This window comes from Ochotona princeps, chromosome 1 (genome assembly GCF_030435755.1).
Source record: "Ochotona princeps isolate mOchPri1 chromosome 1, mOchPri1.hap1, whole genome shotgun sequence".
NCBI classification, from domain to species: domain Eukaryota; kingdom Metazoa; phylum Chordata; class Mammalia; order Lagomorpha; family Ochotonidae; genus Ochotona; species Ochotona princeps.
Window position 1 is genome coordinate 171,345,037 of NC_080832.1, and position 20,550 is coordinate 171,365,586.

Genomic DNA, 20,550 nt, shown 5'->3' on the forward strand with positions numbered 1-20,550 from the left:
GAAGCAGGGCTGCCTGGATTAAAACTGGCGCCCATATGGGATTCTGGCGCGTGCAAGGTGAGGCCTTTAACCACTATGCTATCACGCTGGGCCCTCCAAAGACATTTTGTCCTGATATTTTTCTTAATATGTTTTGAGCAGAAGTTTTAAATTTTGATGATGTCTAGAATGTCTGTGCTCAAGCATGGATTTTACTTTTTCTATTATATCTATCAGTGTTTTCCTAGAATGAGGTAAAAATATTTCCTCTTATACTTTCTGCTAGAAATCTTATTATAGTTCTAAGTCCTGCATTTAGATTTATGATACTTTAATGCTGATTTTTTGCAAAAGAATTTATATGTAAAGCTAATTTCATTATTTGAATGTATGTATCTAATCATTTTACTCCATATGTTGAAATAATTATCCCTTCTTCACTGAACTGTCATTGTGGGCTAATCAAAATACGTTAATTGTTTATATGTGCACCTATATCTGAACCTTCTGTTATGTCCCATTGACTTATGTGGTGTTATTATAATTTTCATTTTGTTGTGATTAAAACATACTTATAGAATAATTCTTGATGTCATCCACCTGATCTTATTCTTTTTGGAGGAGTATTTTGGGTGACTCATATACTTTGTACCTCCACAGGACTCTTCAGTTAAGATGATATTCTGTTGTCTAGCTTAGAATCAGGATGAAATTTATTGTGTCTGTAGGTTAAAATGTAGAGGGAATTGATGTTTTAATAGTAATGATTCTTGGGTCTACTGTTGTATGCTCTTGTTGTGTGAATACCCCTCTCAGATGGTTCACCCTCCAGATGCTCATTCCTCAATGGTGTGCCCTCCTTGCTGGGGGTGGGGAGCGGAAGGGGATTATTTTTTGTTTGTTTGTTTTGTAACTGTTCTTTATTCCATTATTTTCTTGTTATCTTCCTTGTGATTTGATTTTTTTTTGCATTTCATTTTTTATTATTAATTACATTGCATTATGTGACACAGTGTTATAGGTACTGGGATTCCCCCACTGCTCTCTAAACCCTCCCCCCATGGTGGATTCCTCCACCTTGTTGCAGTACCACTGTTCAAGTTCAGTTGAGATTCTTTCATTGCAAGCATATACCAAGCATGGAGTCCAGCATCTTATTGTCCAGATAGGTTCAACGGCTTCTTGGTATGAAGATAGAGCCAGCAGAGTATCATCCCGATCAATTAAAAGCCCCAACATAACATCAGCAACAATTTATAACGTTATGGAATTAATTGACATAGTATTGAGTAACCAATATGTTAAAAGAAAAAAAAATGCAAGTTCTTAACTACATCCTGTAACTTCTTCATTGACATTTCAATCTTAGTTTATATACAACCGGGTTCTATACACCTTAAAAGGTTATAGATTATTATTCAGCTATCGCGTGTCTATTTTCATTATAGTATTTAGCATTTTATAACGTTGAAGCATAATTTTGCTGAACCTGGTTGTTTCTCGGGTAGTCTAGACTGGCTTATAACTCTAACAATACATATGTCGACAGTTTAGGTACAGAACAGTTTTAGGAGGGGTGTGCAGAGAAACCTTCAGTACCCTAGTGAGGAGTAACTAATCTTGGTGTCCCACCTAGCAAGGTATAAGTGAATCCACCCCGACCATTTCCTGTCTGATTCTAAGCTTTCCTTGTTGTTCTCTGTCTATTCTAGATTTTTTGTTTGTTTGGTTATTTGTTTGTTTTGAGGGGTTTCCGGAGTGATCCTGATGGTCATTGCGAGAGAGGGTGGGGGTCCAAAGTTGGAACCAAGCAAAGACCAGAGAAAGCTCCCTTCCCTATTCCGGAAGCAAGTTTACTGTTCTGTTTCTGCAGACCACTCAGGGTTCCTGGCTGTTGTTCCGATGACCTTGGATCATACAAGGAAGGATTTGGACTTCTTCCATCCCATGTGATAGATCCAGATGGGGGTGGGTGACCTCAGAGTTCTCGGCCTCCGAAGGCACTCCAATTCCATAAGGGGATATTTGATTGAGTGCCTGGGAGTTTCTCCTCAGGTTTGTCTTTCTTCATTGGTGTTGTGTCATAATTATTTTTACCCCCCACTGTCTCTTTGACTAGGATCCTGTTGGAAGTCTTCATGTTCCTGTTCTTTCCATACTGATTCAAAACTCATTATGCTTTTGCTTGTGGTTTGGGGTGCCTTCCCATGTCTTGACTGCACTCACATCTATGGTCTGATAGCTGCAATCCTGGAAATTCTCAGAAAATTTTCCTTGTCTGGGTGTCACCCATCTTCCTTCGATGAACTCCAGGGAGTTTCTGTCATCTCTACTGGCAATCCTCCCTTTCCAGGTTACTGCTCCACTTGATCCTGTCTTAAAGCTCTCTGCACGTTCAGCTACCCCTGCCTTTCCTGATTGGCCTTCCTGTCATCTCCAAGAATTCATTTTTTAGCAGCTGGTTTAGTTTCTCATCAAAATTAAGGGGGAGATACAGTTATCTGTTATACAACCCAAGTTTGTCCAGCCACCTCTTTTATCAATATGATCCTTCTTTCAAGAAACCTGTTTATTTTATGTAAGTTGTCATTTCGTATACACACACATTTCATATCATCATATTGTTCTTTTAGCAGCTGTGGAATTTGCAGTAATATTGTATTGTTAATTTTTATGTTGACACTTTTTATATTTTATTTTCACTGTCAGCCTGACTAGACAGACATTTGTCAGTTTTATGATCTAAATGTTGTAATTTCATTGAGTTTTGCTGTTTGTTGTCAGTTTTCTGTTTAACTGATTTCAGATTTCATGTTGTCACAATTTGTCCTGACTTCTGTAATAACCTAACAGTGTGTAGCTTATGAATAACAGAATATATTTATTTCCATTTCTGGGATCAGACAAGTTCAAGATCAAGACTAAAATATTTGGCTACTGATGGCTCCTTCCTGGTTTATAGACATCAAAAAGGACAAAGACACTTCCAGGTGTCTTTTTTATAATGCTTCCACATCCAATTTAACTTCCATAAGGCCTTACCCAGTAATGATACCATCACCTCTGTGATGACATTTCTGCATTTGAATTCTGCTTTTAGAACACAGCAGACGTTTTGCTGGATTTCTTCTTCTTTTCTTGGATTTAATGTACTCTTTTTCCCTAGTTTTTAAGGTGGAAGTGAAGGTCATTGGTTTGAGATTCTTCTGAGTGGGCTTAAAGTGCAAAGAAAATACATTGTTTTAACATTTTCAAGCAAGCTTTCTGAATGTATTGTATAGATAGCTCTAAAATGTTCTTACTCTAACTGTTCCTGTAACTATATTATATAAATTCTGTTGTTGTGTTTTAAAATTCCTTCAGACCAGAGAGGGTATACCTAAGAAGCCATTGAACTTGACTGGACAATAAGATGCTGGACTCTATGTTTGGTATACGCTTGCAATGGGGGAATCTCTACTGAACTTGAGCTGTGTTTATGCAACAAGGTGGAGGAATCCACCATGGTGGGAGGGCTTGGGGAGGGGTTGGGAGAACCCAAGTACCTATGTAACTGTGTCACATAATACAATGTAATTAATGAAGTAAAAATAATAAATAATTTAAAAAAAATTCCTTCAGTAACAAGTGTTTTGTGTTTTCTCTCATCAGTACCTCTAAGACTCAGAGCTATTTCAGTGTGTATTCCTTTGTTTCCAAATGCCCGAGTCCAGCTCCACCTGAGTTCAGAGCTTGAGAAGGGTGTGTGGAGTTGGCAATAAGAAAAGACACAGACACTGTCACTTGGTGCCCTTTTGTAACAGCTCAAGATAAAGTTGTCCTTTTTATTTACTCAGACACAGTGCAAGCTTCTGCACAATTGTTTGATTGTTCCATTTTAACTTCCTGACTATGTGAGTATGCACAGAAATTGATTATTTTATGTTTTACTTCATGGTCAACCAGGTGCTCTTAAAGATAATTCTGTAAGTTACTATAATCATTTTCTTCAAAGCAAGCCATTATTCATTCTTCAGTAGTAGCCATTGGGTGACAGCCAGGGCTCCGAGGCCAAGGCACCTGAAATTATATACTAATTAGTAATACTGTCCTACCACATTTCTATTTCCACAACTTGCCCATTATTTAATGGGAAAATTATGTTACAAGGGAAAACAACATAAAAATCCAAGACAAAAATTTTGAATATTAAATCCCACTACAATTACAGGTTCTGTAACCCCACAAACAATAACCAAACATATATCTCTATGATATTAATGAAATCACCCTATAATTCCTCTAGTTAAAAACAATTATTAAAATGGCTAAAACAGCTACATTTTCTATGTTGTAAAGAGTTGCAAGGGCAGGCTAACCTTTTAGGGTCACAGTAGCTATATTTTTTTGCCATAGCAGTTTCAACTCATACTCCCATCACTTCCATTAGTTTGTAAGATTCTTACCAAGCCATTTCCCAGAAGGCATGCTACATGTCTGGCCCAGATCTTAGGGCAATGTGTAGGTACACAATAGGATGTCTAGAAATGGCATGGGCTTAATTGTACTCCTTTGTGTAGTTAAAGGCCCACTATCAATAACATTAAATCCCAAGCTCACATCACCTTACACAAGCCCTCTCAGGGACAAACAATAATGCCTCAATAGATTATAGAATACTTAGTGGGGTGTTTGAGTGTCCATGCAAAAAGAGGGTGAAACCGCATCAAGGTGGTCGGAGAGACATCTGCCAGGCCCTACCAAACAGCTGGAAGCTTCCCGGGGCCCTGCCAAACAGGGGAGCTGTTTTCTTCACACCTTTGTGTCATCCACCCCTACTGCATGCACCCCAGCATCCAAATATGCACACAATTTGATTGCTTTGCAGTTAGGGAGCATTTTCTGCACAACTTAAAGCCTTTGAGATTAATTTATTATTTATATCTTCATGGTATGTCATCTAGTCTATTTTAGTAAATATTCCATGATTAGTTGAGAAGAATAATGCTCTCAAATGTATATTCTTGTTGATTTTCACTCTACATCTTCTGTAATTGATTGATTATGGCATCTTGAAGTACAGGATGGTATTTCTAAATTTTCTTTACAGTTCTGTCCATTTTTCCTCACATATTTTGAAATTCTTTTTAGATAGAATTAAGTTTGAATATCCTTATGTTGGTTGATTTTTTTTAAAGATTTATTTATTTTTATTACAAAGTCAGATATACAGAGAGGAGGGGAGACAGAAAGGAAGATCTTCTGTCTGATGATTCACTCCCCAAGTGAGCGCAACGGCCGGTTCTGTGCCGATCTCAAACCAGGAACCTCTTTCAGGTCTCCCGGGTCTCCCATGGGTGCAGGGTCCCAAAGCTTTGGCTGTCCTCGACTGCTTTCCCAGGCCACAAGCAGGGAACTGGATGGGAAGTGGAGCTGCCGGGATTAGAACCGGCGCCCATATGAGATCCCGGGGTGTTCAAGGCGAGGACTTTAGCTGCTTAGCCATGCCACTGGGCCCTATGTTGGTTGATATTTCTCCCCAATTTTTTTTTTTTTGCTTGTTTTAGATTATTGCAATGCTTTTTAAAAATTTTGTCTTCTTTCTCTTCTGTGAAGGATTGTTAGCTATAATTCTTGATTTTGTCACTTTAAGAGTTGCTTCAGTATGTATAATTTTTCATTGCCCAGTGTGGCCATGTCTTTCTCAGGGAGATTTGCCCTCGACCCAGTGTAGATCAGATTGTATAATGTGATTATAGAATTCTACTTTCTTACAGAATTTCAAAGTTGTAAATTGATTTATTTCCTCCAGTAGACTGTAAGCTAAATGAAAACAGGGATCTTCTTTCTTATCTGGAAAACTCAGCACAATATATTACATTACAGATATGAACTATACATGTGTTAAGTGCCTAAGTGAGTGAAATATGAAAACAATTAAAGAGTTTATAGGGAAAAATATCATAATTTATTTCTATATTTATTTCGTTATGAAAGATTCTGTCAGCTTATTGAAAATCCAGGATGCGGTACTTGCATATGAAAGATTAATAGAATTTAAAAAAAGTCACTGCAGACTGCTGAGAAGAAAAACTAAACATATGGAAAATAAGGTCTGTAGACTACACAAAAAGCTCTCAGAACTAAGAGAAGTGAAATCACAGTTGGAGCACCAAACAGTAGAATGGGAACAAAAGTGCTGCAGTTTGAGGTATGACATTCTACTTACAAGGAAATATTTAAACTATATCATGTTTCCAAAATCATACTGGTTTATTGGAGAAAGAGTGTATGAGACATGACTGTCTGGTAAACTCATCAAGTACCTGTGAAGACCTGGGGAGGATCAGGGCCAATGCCAGCATCTAAGCATTTTGTCTGAGTGGTGAACAGCCAGGATTACCTGAATCATAAGCATTATTGTCCAGAATCAGCATTGGCAGGAAGCAGGAACTGAACCCAGACCCTCCTGCAAGGGGCACAGATACCTTAATTGCTAAATAAAATGCAGCCCTGAACTATTTACTTTTTTGCTGCAAATGTGCAGGAGAATTTGAGTTCCTGTCATATCTGCAGATACTTTATAGAGGGGACCTTTTAGTCATGAGGGATGAGAAATTTATGGAAAGGACATGTATATATCAGGTTTATAATTGGATAATTCTGATACATAAATGCTTATTTTTCAAAATCATAATTTGAATGACTATACACGTTTCTGTAAAGTGAAATTTCATTCTTACCAAGTTGAATTTTCACTGTTTTTTTTTTAAAGAGATGTATTTATTTTATTGGAAAAACAGATGTACAGAAGGAGACAGAGAGAAAAATGTTCCATCCACTGGTTCATCCCCCAGATGGCCTCAAAAGCTTGAACTGAAACATTCTCAAGCCAGGAGCCAGGAGCCTCTTCCAGGTTTGCCTCGTGGGTGCAGGGTGCTAAGGCTTTAGGCCATCCTCCATTGCTTTCCCAAGCCATAGACAGGAAACTAGATCAGACATGAAGCAGCCGGGATATGAACTGGCATCCTTATGGAATGCCAGCACTGCAAGACAGAAGATTAGCCATTTGAACCATCATTGGTTCCACTTTATGAAAATATTGCTAGTATAATAAGGAACATCATTTTATAAATCTTCTTTAACATTTTTAATTGTGTAAATTCTTCTATAGATGTGTTTATCAAATTGAAACTTAAAAAACAATCTAATGTTCCTGCATCATTCTCAAGAAAGTTTATATTCATTTACAATTGAACAACAGAGTTTGAGGTGACCATTTTCTAAATCCATGATGCTTTTAAAAGTTATTTTATGCTTAATTGTAATAAAAAGTAAACCAAAATCTTCACACACAAATAAAACTAATTATTATATTTGAAAAGCTTTGTTATTCTTCATTACATTTTTTCCTTCAAAATTTTTTGAAACTGTTTCTAAAACTTAGAATACTTTTGACCGGTATGGTGGGCTATCAGTCTAATCCTTTACATGTGGCTCTGGTGTCCCGTATGTCTACTGGGTGGGATACTGGCTGCTGCTCTTCGAATCCAACTCCCTGCTAATGGTCTGAGAAGGCAGCAGAGAATTATTCAAGTCCTTGGGACGCTGAACCTGGAAGAAACGTTCGTCCCCTAGCTTCAGAGGTCAGCTCTGAAGTTCATTTGGGGTTCTTGTCAATTCTCTTCTCGCTGAAACTGAAGCAAAATTAAAATAAATAAAACATTAAAATAGTCAATAACATAATAGAACAATTGTCACCAAAAGAGCAATGAAAAATGTGTATAGTAACATACTTTCTTTTCTATTCACGAATTACTGTACTCTGAAGCTATATTGTGTGAAGATACTGGATGGTGCTGCCTTCTGTTGTGAATCATTTTCAAGGATTCTTGAAATATGTTATGGAAATATTATATAAGTGCTAACATTAAAGTTAGTGAAAGCTTAATTTTGTTTTAATTAAACTACAACACTGTTTTTACAAGGCAATTTTTAATTTGTAACTTTGCTGAATCATTTAAAATTAACACATGCCTCAGATACTCATAAAAGAAATTTGTCAGTTATTAAAATGTTCCTTCATCACCAGTTTTCAAGTGTATCTGTTGTATGGGAAGGAATAAAATGAGAAATTAAAAATGTACAAATTAGAAGAAAAATACTTCATAACGCAGACATTAGGATAACAAACCAAATCACTAAGTGAACTTTTTATTTTCCAATGAAATTAATTTTGAGATAATCTTATATACCTGCAGATTTACATTAAAGAAAGAAAAAGAGAAGAGAAGAAATGCCAATATACTGTGTGAAAAAATTAGGGAGGGGTTAAAAAGAAAAGAAAAGCAATATAGTAAAGAAGTTGAAGAGAAAGGAGAACTTGAGCTTACCCTGAGAGCACGAGAAATGGAACTGAAGATTGTAAGAAGTAATTTGAATCAGGTGGATGAATCTTTTGTACAAGCTGATATTTCTAACTGCATTTATTATTACTTACACTAGCCCCTTATTTGAAATGTATTATTTAGATTTAAAGCAAACAATATATATAATCTTCAATTATAAAACTTATAGCTGAAAGTTATTTATTGTAAGTCTGGCGCTGATAATGCTTAGTACATGTAGAAGACTTATTTGAAGAAAACTACAAACTGCTTAAAAAAGAAATTGAACAAGACCTCAAAAGATGGAGTAACATCCCATGCTCCTGGATAGGTAAAATCAATATCATTAAAATGTCTATACTGCCAAAAGCAATATATACATTCAACGCAATCCCAATCAAATTGCCCAAAACATTCTTCATGGAACTGGAAACAATGATCCAAAGGTTCATCTGGAAGCACAAAAAACCACGGATAGCTAGAACTATCCTGAAGAACAGGAAGTTAGCAGGGGGAATCACAGTTCCGGACCTCTGGACATACTATAGGGCAGTGGTTATCAAAACAGCGTGGTACTGGCACAAAGATAGAGAGGAAGATCAATGGAGCAGAATAGAAACGCCAGAAGGAAACCCACACAGATACAGCCAAATAATCTTTGACAAAAAGACAAATGACAACCCAGGCAAATGGGAAGGTCTGTTCAATAAATGCTGTTGGGACAACTGGTTGATAGCCTGCAGAAACAAAAAAATAGATCCACATCTCTCACCATACACTAAGATCAGATCTAAATGGATAACAGATCTAAACCTACATCCAGAAACCTTCAAACTTTTGGAAGAAAATGTTGGAAACACACTGGAACACTTAGGGGTAGGCCCTCACTTCCTAAAAAAGACTCCAAAAGCAGTAGAAATCAAGACCAAAATAAACAATTGGGACCTCATCAAACTAAGAAGCTTCTGTACAGCTAGAGAAACAATCAACAAAGTAAAAAGGCAACCCACAGAATGGGAGAAGATCTTCGCACACGACATAGGTGATAGAGGGCTAATATCCAGAATATACAAAGAGCTACAAAACAACCAAAATGTCAAAACAAACAACCCACTCAAGAAATGGGCACGGGAAATGGGCAGACACTTCACAAAGGAACAAACCCAAATGGCAAATAAACATATGAAAAAATGCTCAAGTTCCCTGGCAATAAGGGAAATCCAAATTAAAACATCAATGAGGTACCACCTAACGCCAGTAAGACTGGCCCACATGAATAAAAGCACCAACGACACTTGTTGGCGAGGTTGCGGGGAAAAGGGAACCCTACTCCACTGCTGGTGGGGCTGCAGGCTGGTACAGCCTCTATGGAAATCAGTATGGAGAATATTCAAACAACTCAAATTCAACATACCATATGATCCAGCAATAGCACTCCTAGGAATATATCCAGAACACTTGTTCTATGAGAAACCAACATGCACTCCTATGTTCATAGCAGCACAATCAGTAATTGCAAAAACATGGAAACAACCAAAATGCCCATCAACAGAGGATTGGATAAGAAAGCTATGGTTCATCTACTCCATGGAATACTACTCAGCTATTAAAAAAAACAAAATGCAGTTCTTTGTGGCCAAATGGGCCAAACTGGAAACCATAATGCTAAGGGAAATGAGCCAATCCCAAAAGGTTAAATACCATATGTTTGCCTTAATTTAAGATGATATGATGTTATGTATAACATGTTATGTTTTGAATGTTATATGTTGTGTATAAACTAAAATTGAAGTATAGGTGAGGTGGTCACAGAAGGTGGCTGGGAACCCGCATTTACTTTTAACATATTGGTTACTCATTACTATGTCAATTAATTCCATAATGATGTAAATTTTTGCTGATGGTATGTTGGAGCTTTCAATTGACTGGGATGATACTCTGCTGGCTCTGTCATCAGACCAGAGAGGGTATACCTAAGAAGCCATTGAACTTGACGGGACAATAAGATGCTGGACTCTATGTTTGGTATACGCTTGCAATGGGGAAATCTCAACTGAACTTGAGCTGTGGTTATGCAACAAGGTGGAGGAATCCACCATGGTGGGAGGGTTTGGGGAGGGGTGGGGAGAACCCAAGTATCTATGTAACTGTGTCACATAATACAATGTAATTACTGAAGTTAAATAATAAATAATTTAAAAAAAAAAAGAATAATGCAATGGAAAACAAGTTGAATTTAAAAACTAGTTCTGACACTTTTATTTTAAAATTCAAGCATTCTAACTTTGAGACATGTGAAACTAGTTAAATATTTTATAATGTCATATTATTGCATATTCCCTACCTACCTGCTTTATACAACAGAATGATAGAGAAGGATAGAAAGAGAGATCGTTGAACTACTGATTCACTATCTCAATGTTCACAATACCCGAAGCTGGTCCACGCCGAAGCCAGGAGCCTGGAGCTCTTATCTGAATCTCCCTCATGAATGACAGGGGCCCAAGTATTTGAGCCAAGCTCCATCGCCTTCCCAGGCACATTGGCGGTTATCTGTATCAGAAACAGAACAGCTGGGATTAGAGGTTACACTCCAATATGGAATGCTGACGTTTTAGACAGCGGCTTAGCTTATTTATTGTGCCACAGTGCCAGCCCACCTGCCTGTATTTAAAAAACGTTTCTTCCTCTTTTTAGTTGCAATCTACGCAGTTAACATGTGAGCTATTTTTGTGAGAAATTTACTGAAATGTATCTTCTTTGACACATATATATCAATATTAAAAAATTTAAAGCTTTAATTTTGAGTGCATTTTAAGCACTTCTAATGTAAAATTAAAAGCACTTAAACCTAGAAGATAGTTTTCTTTCAAATATTCATGTTTTCTAACTATCAAAAATATTTAAATTTTATTTCATTTTATACTCAAGTTTATATTCATTATAAGTGAGGTTTGTAACAAGTACATGAACCCTAACTCTATCTTTTCTGATATGCCATATCATGTAACGTTAATCCACTCATCTGAGAGCTTGCTTCAACAACTTCATATAGTTGCCAGGGTGGAATTTATTTGGGAACGCTGTCTCATAGAACGGGTGCAACTTTTATGATGTACTGGGAATGTGTCTTGCGCTGCATGCCCCTTGTGTTGCCAATTTCAATAATATGAAAAACAAATCAGTGAAGCTTGTAAGGGGTCAGTTTTCTGCCATGCCATCTAAGCAAAATGTCAAAATGAGCAAGAACATGAAATCAGTAATATGACTCACTATGACCACATGCTCTTCTAAGTACTCTACCTTTACTCACAAACTTACCTTCCCTGTAATTTGATTTGGCGGATATTATTCTTATCTCCAGTATACTGCTAAAGATCCAGAGACATAGGAAGTTCATTTGCTTGTGATCATACAGTTGGTAATTGGTAGATCTGAGGTTTATAGTGTGGCATTCTGGCTTCTATGCAGATACTGGCTAATTAAACAATTTGTCATCTAAAATATTAGGTTAATTTTTAAAATCCCTAGCGAAGTCATCATTATTCACTTAAGTCAATTTTTAAAAACTATGCTTAATATGGTACATTTGATATTCTAAATATAGAATTGCTTATCATACAATATGATTTTTAATCTTTGTCCAGTTGATCAGCTTTGTGTAATTATCTGATAGTGTATAATTTAGAGCAAAGAGCTAATGTGCTTGAACCTAAAGCATGGTTATTGATGTTATTGTGGAGGACCAGAGAATATTATTTTAAGTTCTTCTGTGCTAGAAGATCACTGGTAGAAAAGCTCAGCTCTGCAGTTAGAGTGTAACACAGCCCTAAGCAACATGCAGATCACATTGTATGGCAAAAATTTACACACATTTTAGTGAAGAATGCAAGCCATGAGCAGAGTTATTTAAAATGATTAATAAAATTCTTCCATTGTCGCCTTTGTTTCAGGTGCAAGAAGCACAGAATCGCAATGCCGTGCAAGAAACCATGAAGAGGCAGGACTACTTGGAGAAGTACAATTGAAACTAGCACACCAAATAGCTTAAATATTTACAAAGGGAATGAGTGTAGTATGGGAGTGGTATCAGTGAAACCAGAGAAAATTTTCAGCCTTAAACCATCTTAAAACGCACAATTTTCCATGTTATTCCTATATTTGTGATTATCCAGAAAACACATTGAGAAATGGTAGAATTACTGAATTATTTACTTTTAAATCATTCAAGGATTAATGTAAATTATGTCTTAGATGTTAATCATTTATGTGGTTGGGTTTGTAGTTACATATGAAAATAATTAATTAAAATATATGTTTCAGCCTTGAAAGTGAAAATTTGCAGTTAAAACTTACAATCAAAGAGCAATCAGACAAAATAAAAGAGATTCAGCAAAACCTGTTAAGTTCAAGTTCAGTAAGTCAATTATAAAAAGTTTATGTCTGTCATAGTTTTGTATAAGATATTTTAGGAGTGTAAAGGGCTTCTAATACAAGTTTTTTTAATTTATACGCATATTCTTGGCACTCTTAGTGTTTAACCTCTTGTTTTAGAAGAATCAACTGGATGCATAGACTTATTTTGGTAGTAACATCTTAAAAGTCACGGTAGTCTAAAAATAACATTTCATGTATTTTATATTTTTGCTCATCCACTTATGAACATTTCCTTTTGATTTCTATAAATCATGTTGCTGTAAGCAATGATACAAAACTTTATGTTTAAATCCTTGGTAATATTTGTATTTTCAAATATTTTTCCCTGAAAGTTTAAAATGCTTTCTATGAGATTGTGCAACTGAAATACTTTTATGCTATAATCCTGTCAATAATGGAAACTAGGTCATTATACAAGCTTTGTTCAGTAATGGGAATTTAGGAGAAAAGGAGAGATTAGTGAATAAGCAGAGATGGTTCCCCAAGCACATATTACCAGGAACATAATGCTGTTAGCATTGTAAGTTTCGAAACTAACTTTCCATGAGCGTGTGTTTAATAAGCCTTTGAAGGGCTTTGTCAAATCTTACAAAATATTGGTGTGTGTGTAATCCATAATTCCTATTTCTAGATGCATAGTGGAAACTATATAATTATGTAATTGACTAAACAAGGATTGTCTACTCCTGCTTTCCTTCGTAAAAGTTAAGATCAAGGGCTGGTGTGGCGGTGTAGCATGCCAATCCTCTGCTAACTAGTGCTGACACTCCATGTGGGTGCCTGTTTATGTCCCAACAGTTCTATTACCAATTCAGTTCTCGACTTACGGGCTGAGAAAGCAGCAGAGGATGGCTCAAGTCCTTGGGCCCCTGCACCTATGTGGGGGACCAGGGAGAAAGTTCCTAGCTTCTGGTTTCAGATGAGCTTAGCTCTGGCTATGTGAACATTGCTGAAGTAAACCAACTGGTGAAAGACTTCTCTCTGTCTTCCCTCTCTCTGTAAAATTTTCCTTTAAAAGTATATAAATCCTTGAAAAATAAGATTAAGAGACTGTATGTAAACACTAAATTAAATCAGTTTCAAGTGGCAACTCCTCATATTTAGTATCAGGATCTGTGCAAGTTTTTTTTTTTTCTGACTTTATAGAGAAACACTTCAAAATTCCCAGTTCCTGGGCAGGTATAACCCAGTAGTGAAGGGTGAAGGCACCTCAGTTTAAGGGAGGAATGCTTGGGCTTGATTGCTGCAGGCTCCTCTGGCTCTGGATCCTAATTCCATTTCTGCCAGTGGAGGCCCTGGCAGATGGTGGCTCCAGTACTTGAGTCCTTGCCACCCATATAGGAACAAGGATTGAGCTCTGGTTCCTGGCTCTCCCCAGCCACTGGGCGTATTTAGCAGGTAGGAACTCTTTGCATTTGACTTAGTGTGCTATCTGTAATTTCAACAAGACTCCATGAACCACTAATTTCTTCTCACTTGACATCATCTGCAGTGATTTAAAAATGGGGATTGGAAATAATATAAATACTTATTCATATATTTGATAGTTAAAACTGGCTTTTGGCTGATTATTCACCTCAAGGCTTGTTGGTTTTCACAAGATGATTGTTGGGCTATAAGCATGAACTTGTATAGTTGGGAACTGCATCACATTTGGTAACATACAAAGGTCACAGAGAAGTTCTGTAATATTCTATTTACTGAGGCCAGTTTATGTTAAGGGGAGGGGATTTAATAGGAGAAATATCAGAAAAGTTGTAGACATGTTCTGAGTCCAGCATTCTACTGGCCTTTCCAAAATTCAGTAATGATTAGGTCTGCAGGAAATTAGCTCTTCCTGATTCCAGACAAATTATGCTCTAGCAATGCTTTTTCCTGTTCTTGTGTAGCACAATTCCTTATTTTGTGAAAAGTTTCAAAAAACTACAAAACAGCATTATTAATGTTACTTATTAGAGAACATAGGGATCATGTTACATCTTATATCCACCAGAAAATGTAATAGATCCTTTACCTCAAGAGTGATTACTCTTTGAAATGAAATTCAGTTTTGTGGTGTGGTGAATTAGGCCTCTGCCTGCTATTCCACCATCCTACATGTGCACCAATTTTAGTACCAGCTGCTGCACTTCCAATCCAGCTTATTGATTATGGCCTGGGAAAGCAGCATAGGATGGTTTCAGTCCTTTTGAACCTGTACCCACCTAGGGGATATGAAAGAAGCTCCAGGCTTTGAACTAGGCCAGTTCAGTCATTGTATTCATTCTGGGATGAAGTCAATTGTAGTCCAGAGAAAGGCTTATGCCATTAGAGTCTCTACTCACAAGATCTAGCAATTTTCAAAGTCTTATTCAGGGAGCCATTTATTGACTGCAACTTAAATAAAATAATACAAAATCCCTAAAACATCTTTTTTAGAATATGCTGAATGAAGGTGGTAGAAAGGAAGGAATAAAACATTTTGTGTAGATTACACAGGTTATAAGAATACATTAATTCATTAGATTCTCAGAGCAAATGCATGATTATTATAGCACAATTCTCATAAATTCTGTTATTATTGTGATATTAATACAAGCAGTAGATGCTTTTCTATATTTAAAGGTTTATGTATTGTTTTGAAAGGCAGAGCTACAGACAGAAGGGGAAACACACAGAGATATCTTCTTTCCTGTGGTTTGCTTCCTAAAGGGTCTGGCTGTTGCTGTGCCAGAACTGGAGCCTGGAACTTTATCTGAGTCTCCCCCATGGATGCCAGGGCCAAAAGATTTGAGCAATCTTCCACTGTTTTTCCAGACACATTAACAGGGAGCCTGATTGGAAGAGGAGCAGGCAGGACCCCAGCCTGGTGTTGGTATAGGATGTTAGCAGTCTCAGGCATCAGCTTAGCCAGCTGTACCAGAGTGCTAGTCCCCCTCCCCCTTTTTAAGTGTGACTTAGAATCATCTTAAATGAGAAAGACCTGAAACAATGATAGGAAATAAAAATTTAAGACCAAACACAAAGGAAACATGACAGATATAATGAGAATAAAGAATACATTTTGTGATTCTTGGTGGTTTTTGCTTTGCTGATAATTTGAACAAGTAGCTCAAGGTTACTGTATGATTTTATAGAATGTATTTTACTGCCTTTGGATTTATTTCAAAATGTATCACCATTTTTGTAATATACTGATTCAGCCTAATTTTTCCATTACTGACCTATATTATTTTATCCATGCAGACTGATGATCTTAGAAAAAAATTGGATACTGTGTCTTCAAACTTTCAACATTTGTATACAATGAATGAAGCTCTTCAACAACAGTTGATATCTTTGAAAGCAATTGAAAAGAAATACAAAAAACTGAAAGAAGAGAAAAATCAATTGAAACAGATAGTAGCAAACTTGAGAAATCATATAAAAATGAATATGACAGAACATGGTCAAATAGTGTTGTATAAACAGGAGGTTGAAGAAAAAGCAAGGCAGTACATTGTAGACAGATTAAAAGAAGTCAATCTATTTTTACAGGTTAATTATATATTCATAGTATGTCCAATTTGTTCACTGAAACAAATGATTTGGATATACCTGAGGATATTGTGTGTATTTCCCATATTTTCTTTATAATATTTTGTTTTGTGGATTTCTAGAAGAGAAGCAGCATGTTAATTATTTTAACTAAGTTTCATGATTATTAGAACCAAGCTGATCTTTCTAAATTATAATTTTCATTTGATTATTAGGATTAGTTAGCATAAACTCAGACAGTATTTAGAAATTATTGCTCTTATGTGACACTATTCGGTTTTTAATTTTTAAATTAAATTTTATTTTCCTAATTATAAAATTATATGAGAACTAGCAGGAAGAGTTCAGGTTTTGTTGTAGTTCAAAATTACTTCAGTGTATAGTAAAGACAAATATTTTAAATGTTATCTGTTGTTCACATCTGTAAGACTGTTCTCAGAATCACTGAATGAAAAATGAAGAAAAAAATATGCAACAATTTACCAAAATATAATTATCTTAAGGCATATTTTTCTGATTTTATTTAGGCACAGTCAGCATCTCAGGAAAAGATAAATCAGTTAAGAGAGAATAATGATTCTACCGTAAGGAGCCACATGGAACTCAAAATTAATGATCTAGAATTTGAACTCTCTAAAATGAAAACTGCTCACGATTCTAAGATTACAGAATTGGAAAAATATAAACTATTCTATCAAGAAGAATTAGAAGCTAAGAAATCATTGTCAAGTGAATTAAATGAGTAAGCTAAGCCATGAATACTATAAAATAAGTTAAGCATATTTATTTACCTCTAAGCCATCATTTTTTAGAGATGGACTTGTAAGATTAGTAGAATAAGAATTCTAAGTGGACTAAATACTGCTGGAAATTATGTCAATCCAGAGCTGGATACTTGGTGCAGTGCTCAAGTGATTACTTGGGTACTTGCAATCCACATCAGACACCTGGTTTGAGTCCCAGTAATCCAGCTTCTGTTCTGGATGCCTGCTAATGTTCACCTAAGGAAGTACCAAATATTGGGTCATATACTTGGCTCACTGATACCAGTTGGAAGGCTCAGATGGGATTTGAGGAAACTGGCTTGGCCTTGCCCATCTCTGGCTGTTGTAAGCCCTTGTAAAATGAGACTTTGGTAGGAAGGTCTATTTGTGTCGCTGCTCACTCTTTCAAGTGATAATAAGACACTTACTATTAGATTAAATGTCTTTCAGAGTCTCGGGACTCAAATCCAAAATGCCAAGTACAACTATTGTTCTTGGCACAATCTTGCCCTCAGTAAGCTAATGTTCTGTAATTTTCATCATTGGTGCTGTCAGTAGAGGGTGCCTTGAGAAAAATTATCCTTCCTGGTCTTCCAACTCCTGAAATAGGGAGATTAATATAGAATGGTTAACAATAAAACCCTGGGGCAAATATTACTGTGTGGCAGTTTGGGTTGCCATTTGGGTGCCTGAATAGCCAATGTCAGTATGCTTCAGAAGGAGGCCTTCTTCTGTTTCTGATCCAGTTCCTGAGGCTTCTTGGAGGCAGTTGACAGTCAAAGTGAATCACCCCCACATTAAGGAGACACTTGATGGAATTCCTGACTCCTGATTTTGTTGTGGTGTGCCTCTGGCAGTAGCTGGTATTTGGGGAGTGAACCAACAAATATAAGTCCTCTCTGTCTCTCCTTTTCTCCCTGTCTTTGAAATAAACAAGTTAACAAATACCTTATTTTCTTTATTTCTCATATTTTTTTTATTTGAAAGAGTCAAATAAAATGAGAACCAGAGGGTCCAGTGTGGTGGCCTGTTAAAGTGCAGGTTCTAATCCTGGCAGCCCCACTTCCCATCCAGCTCTCTGCTTATAGTTTAGGAAAGCAATTGAGGATGGCCCAAAGCCTTGGGACACTGCACCCATGTGAGAAAACGAGAGAGACTCCTGGCTCTTAGCTTTGAATTGGCACAGCTCTGGCTGTTGTGGCCAATTGGGGAGTGAATCAGTGGGCAGAAGATCTTCCTCTCTGTCTCTCCCCCTCTCTGTATATCCAACTTCCCAATAAAAATAAATAAATCTTCAAAGAAGAAGAGCCAGAGAGGGAGAGATCATCATTCAGTGATTCATTCCTCAAGTGGCTACAATGGCCAAGGCGGGGCAGACTGTAGCCGGGAACCAGAATCTCCAGGCACATTGGCAGGGATCTGGATCAGAAGTTGAGCATTCAGGAATTCAGCCAGTGACCAGGTGGGATGCATCACAGTGCATAACTTTACATGCTGTGCCACAATACCAGCCCTATTTTGTTTTTCTTTTTTTTCTTTTTTTTAATATTTTATTTTTTTATTCATTGATTACATTGTATTATGTGATACAGATTCGTTGGAACTGGGAATCATCCCACCCCTCCCCCGCCCGTCCCCCATGTGGAGTGTTCCACCTTGTTGCATATCCACTGATCAAGTACAGTTGAGAGTCCCTCTTTGCAAGCATAAACTAAACATAGAGTCCAACATTTTATAGTCCAATCTAGTTCCTCAGCTTCCTGGGGAGACCCTGTCCGGTCCGAGGGCAGAACCATCAGATTATCAACCCGATCAATTAAAGGCTCCAACATACCCTCAGCAACAATTAACTTCGTGTGTAACTAATAGTTATAGTATTGAGGAACAAGCATGTTAAAAACAATTTCAATTTCTTAACCATCTTCTTTGATCACATCATTGTCAATTCAGTTTTAGTTTATACACAACATATAATATACATAAAATAACATGTTTTACATAACATCATATCCTCTTAAATTAACGCAAACATGTGGTATCTGACCTTTTGGGATTGGTTCATTTCCCTTAGCATTACGGTTTCCAACTTGGCCCATTTGGCCACAAGGAACTGCATTTTGTTTTTTTTAATAGCTGAGTAATATTCCATGGAGTAGATGAACCATAGCTTTCTTATCCAGTCTTCTGCTGATGGGCATTTTGGTTGCTTCCATGTTTTTGCAATTACTGATTGTGCTGCTAAGAGCATAGTGGTACATGTTGGTTTCTCATAAAACAGGTGTTTTGTATAAATTCCTAAGAGTGCTATTGCTGGATCATACGACATGTTGATTTTCAGGTGTTTGAATGTTCTCCATACTGATTTCCATAGAGGCTGTACCAATCTGCAGCCCCACCAGCAGTGGAGTAGGGTTCCCTTTTCCCCACAACCTCGCCAACAAGTGTTGTTGGTGCTTTTATTCATGTGGGCCAGTCTTACTGGCGTTAGGTGGTACCTCATTGATGTTTTAATTTGGATTTCCCTTATTGCCAGGGAACTTGAGCATTGTTTCATATGTCTATTTGCCATTTGGAATTGTTCCTTTGTGAAGTGTTTGCCCATTTCCCGTACCCATTTCTTGAGTGGCTTGTTTGTTTTGGTGTTTTGGCTGTTTTGTAGTTCTTTGTATATTCTGGAAATTAGCCCTCTGTCACCTATGTCGTGCGCGAAGATCTTCTCCCATTCTGTGGGTTGCTTTTTTACTTTGTTGATTGCTTCCTTTGCTGTGCAGAAGCTTCTTAGTTTGATGAGGTCCCATTTGTTTATTCTGCTTTTGATTGCTAATGCTTTTGGTGTCCTTTTTAGGAAGTAGGGACCTACCCCTAAGTGTTGCAGTGTGTTTCCAACATTTTCTTCCAAACGTTTGAGGGTTTCTGGATGCAGGTTTAGATCTTTTATCCGTTTGGATTTGATCTTGGTGTATGGTGAGAGATGTGGATCTATCTTTTTGTTTCTGCAGGCTATCAACCAGTTGTCCCAACAGCATTTATTGAACAGACCTTTCCATTTGCCTGGGTTGTTGTTTGTCCTTTTATCAAAGATTATTTGACTGTATCTGCGTGGGTTCCCTTCTGGTGTTTCTATTCTGCTCCATTGATCTTCTTCTCTGTTTTTTTTGCCAGTACCACGCTGTTTTGATAACCACTGCCCTATAGTCTGTCCAGAGGTCTGGGACTGTGATTCCCCCTGCTAACTTTCTGTTCTTGAGAATGGTTCTAGCTGTTCGTGGTTTTTTGTGTTTCCAGATGAACCTTTGGATCATTGTTTCCAGTTCCATGAAGAATGTTTTTGGCAATTTGATTGGGATTGCATTGAATGTATATATTGCTTTTGGCAGTATAGACATTTTAATGATATTGATTTTACCTATCCAGGAGCATGGGATGCTATTCCATCTTTAGAGGTCTTGTTCAGTTTCTTTTTTAAGAAGTTTGTAGTTTTCTTCAAA

The 20,550-nt window shown here is 37.0% G+C and overlaps 1 protein-coding gene across 6 annotated transcripts in view; it reads left to right on the forward strand.

The window, feature by feature from the left end:
* The window catches only part of LOC131481170 (ankyrin repeat domain-containing protein 26-like), a 57,905-nt gene that overhangs the window by 12,277 nt on the left and 25,078 nt on the right, over nt 1-20,550 (forward strand). For 5 of the 6 annotated variants that reach the window (XM_058668864.1, XM_058668873.1, XM_058668874.1 and 2 more), the window contains 6 exons: nt 5,956-6,169; nt 8,220-8,403; nt 12,299-12,363; nt 12,669-12,762; nt 16,008-16,298; nt 16,826-17,040. In XM_058668864.1, coding sequence (XP_058524847.1) covers nt 5,956-6,169; nt 8,220-8,403; nt 12,299-12,363; nt 12,669-12,762; nt 16,008-16,298; nt 16,826-17,040 — 1,063 coding nt within the window. The remainder of the gene's footprint in view (nt 1-5,955; nt 6,170-8,219; nt 8,404-12,298; nt 12,364-12,668; nt 12,763-16,007; nt 16,299-16,825; nt 17,041-20,550) is intronic. The other variant, XM_058668870.1, reaches the window with a different exon arrangement.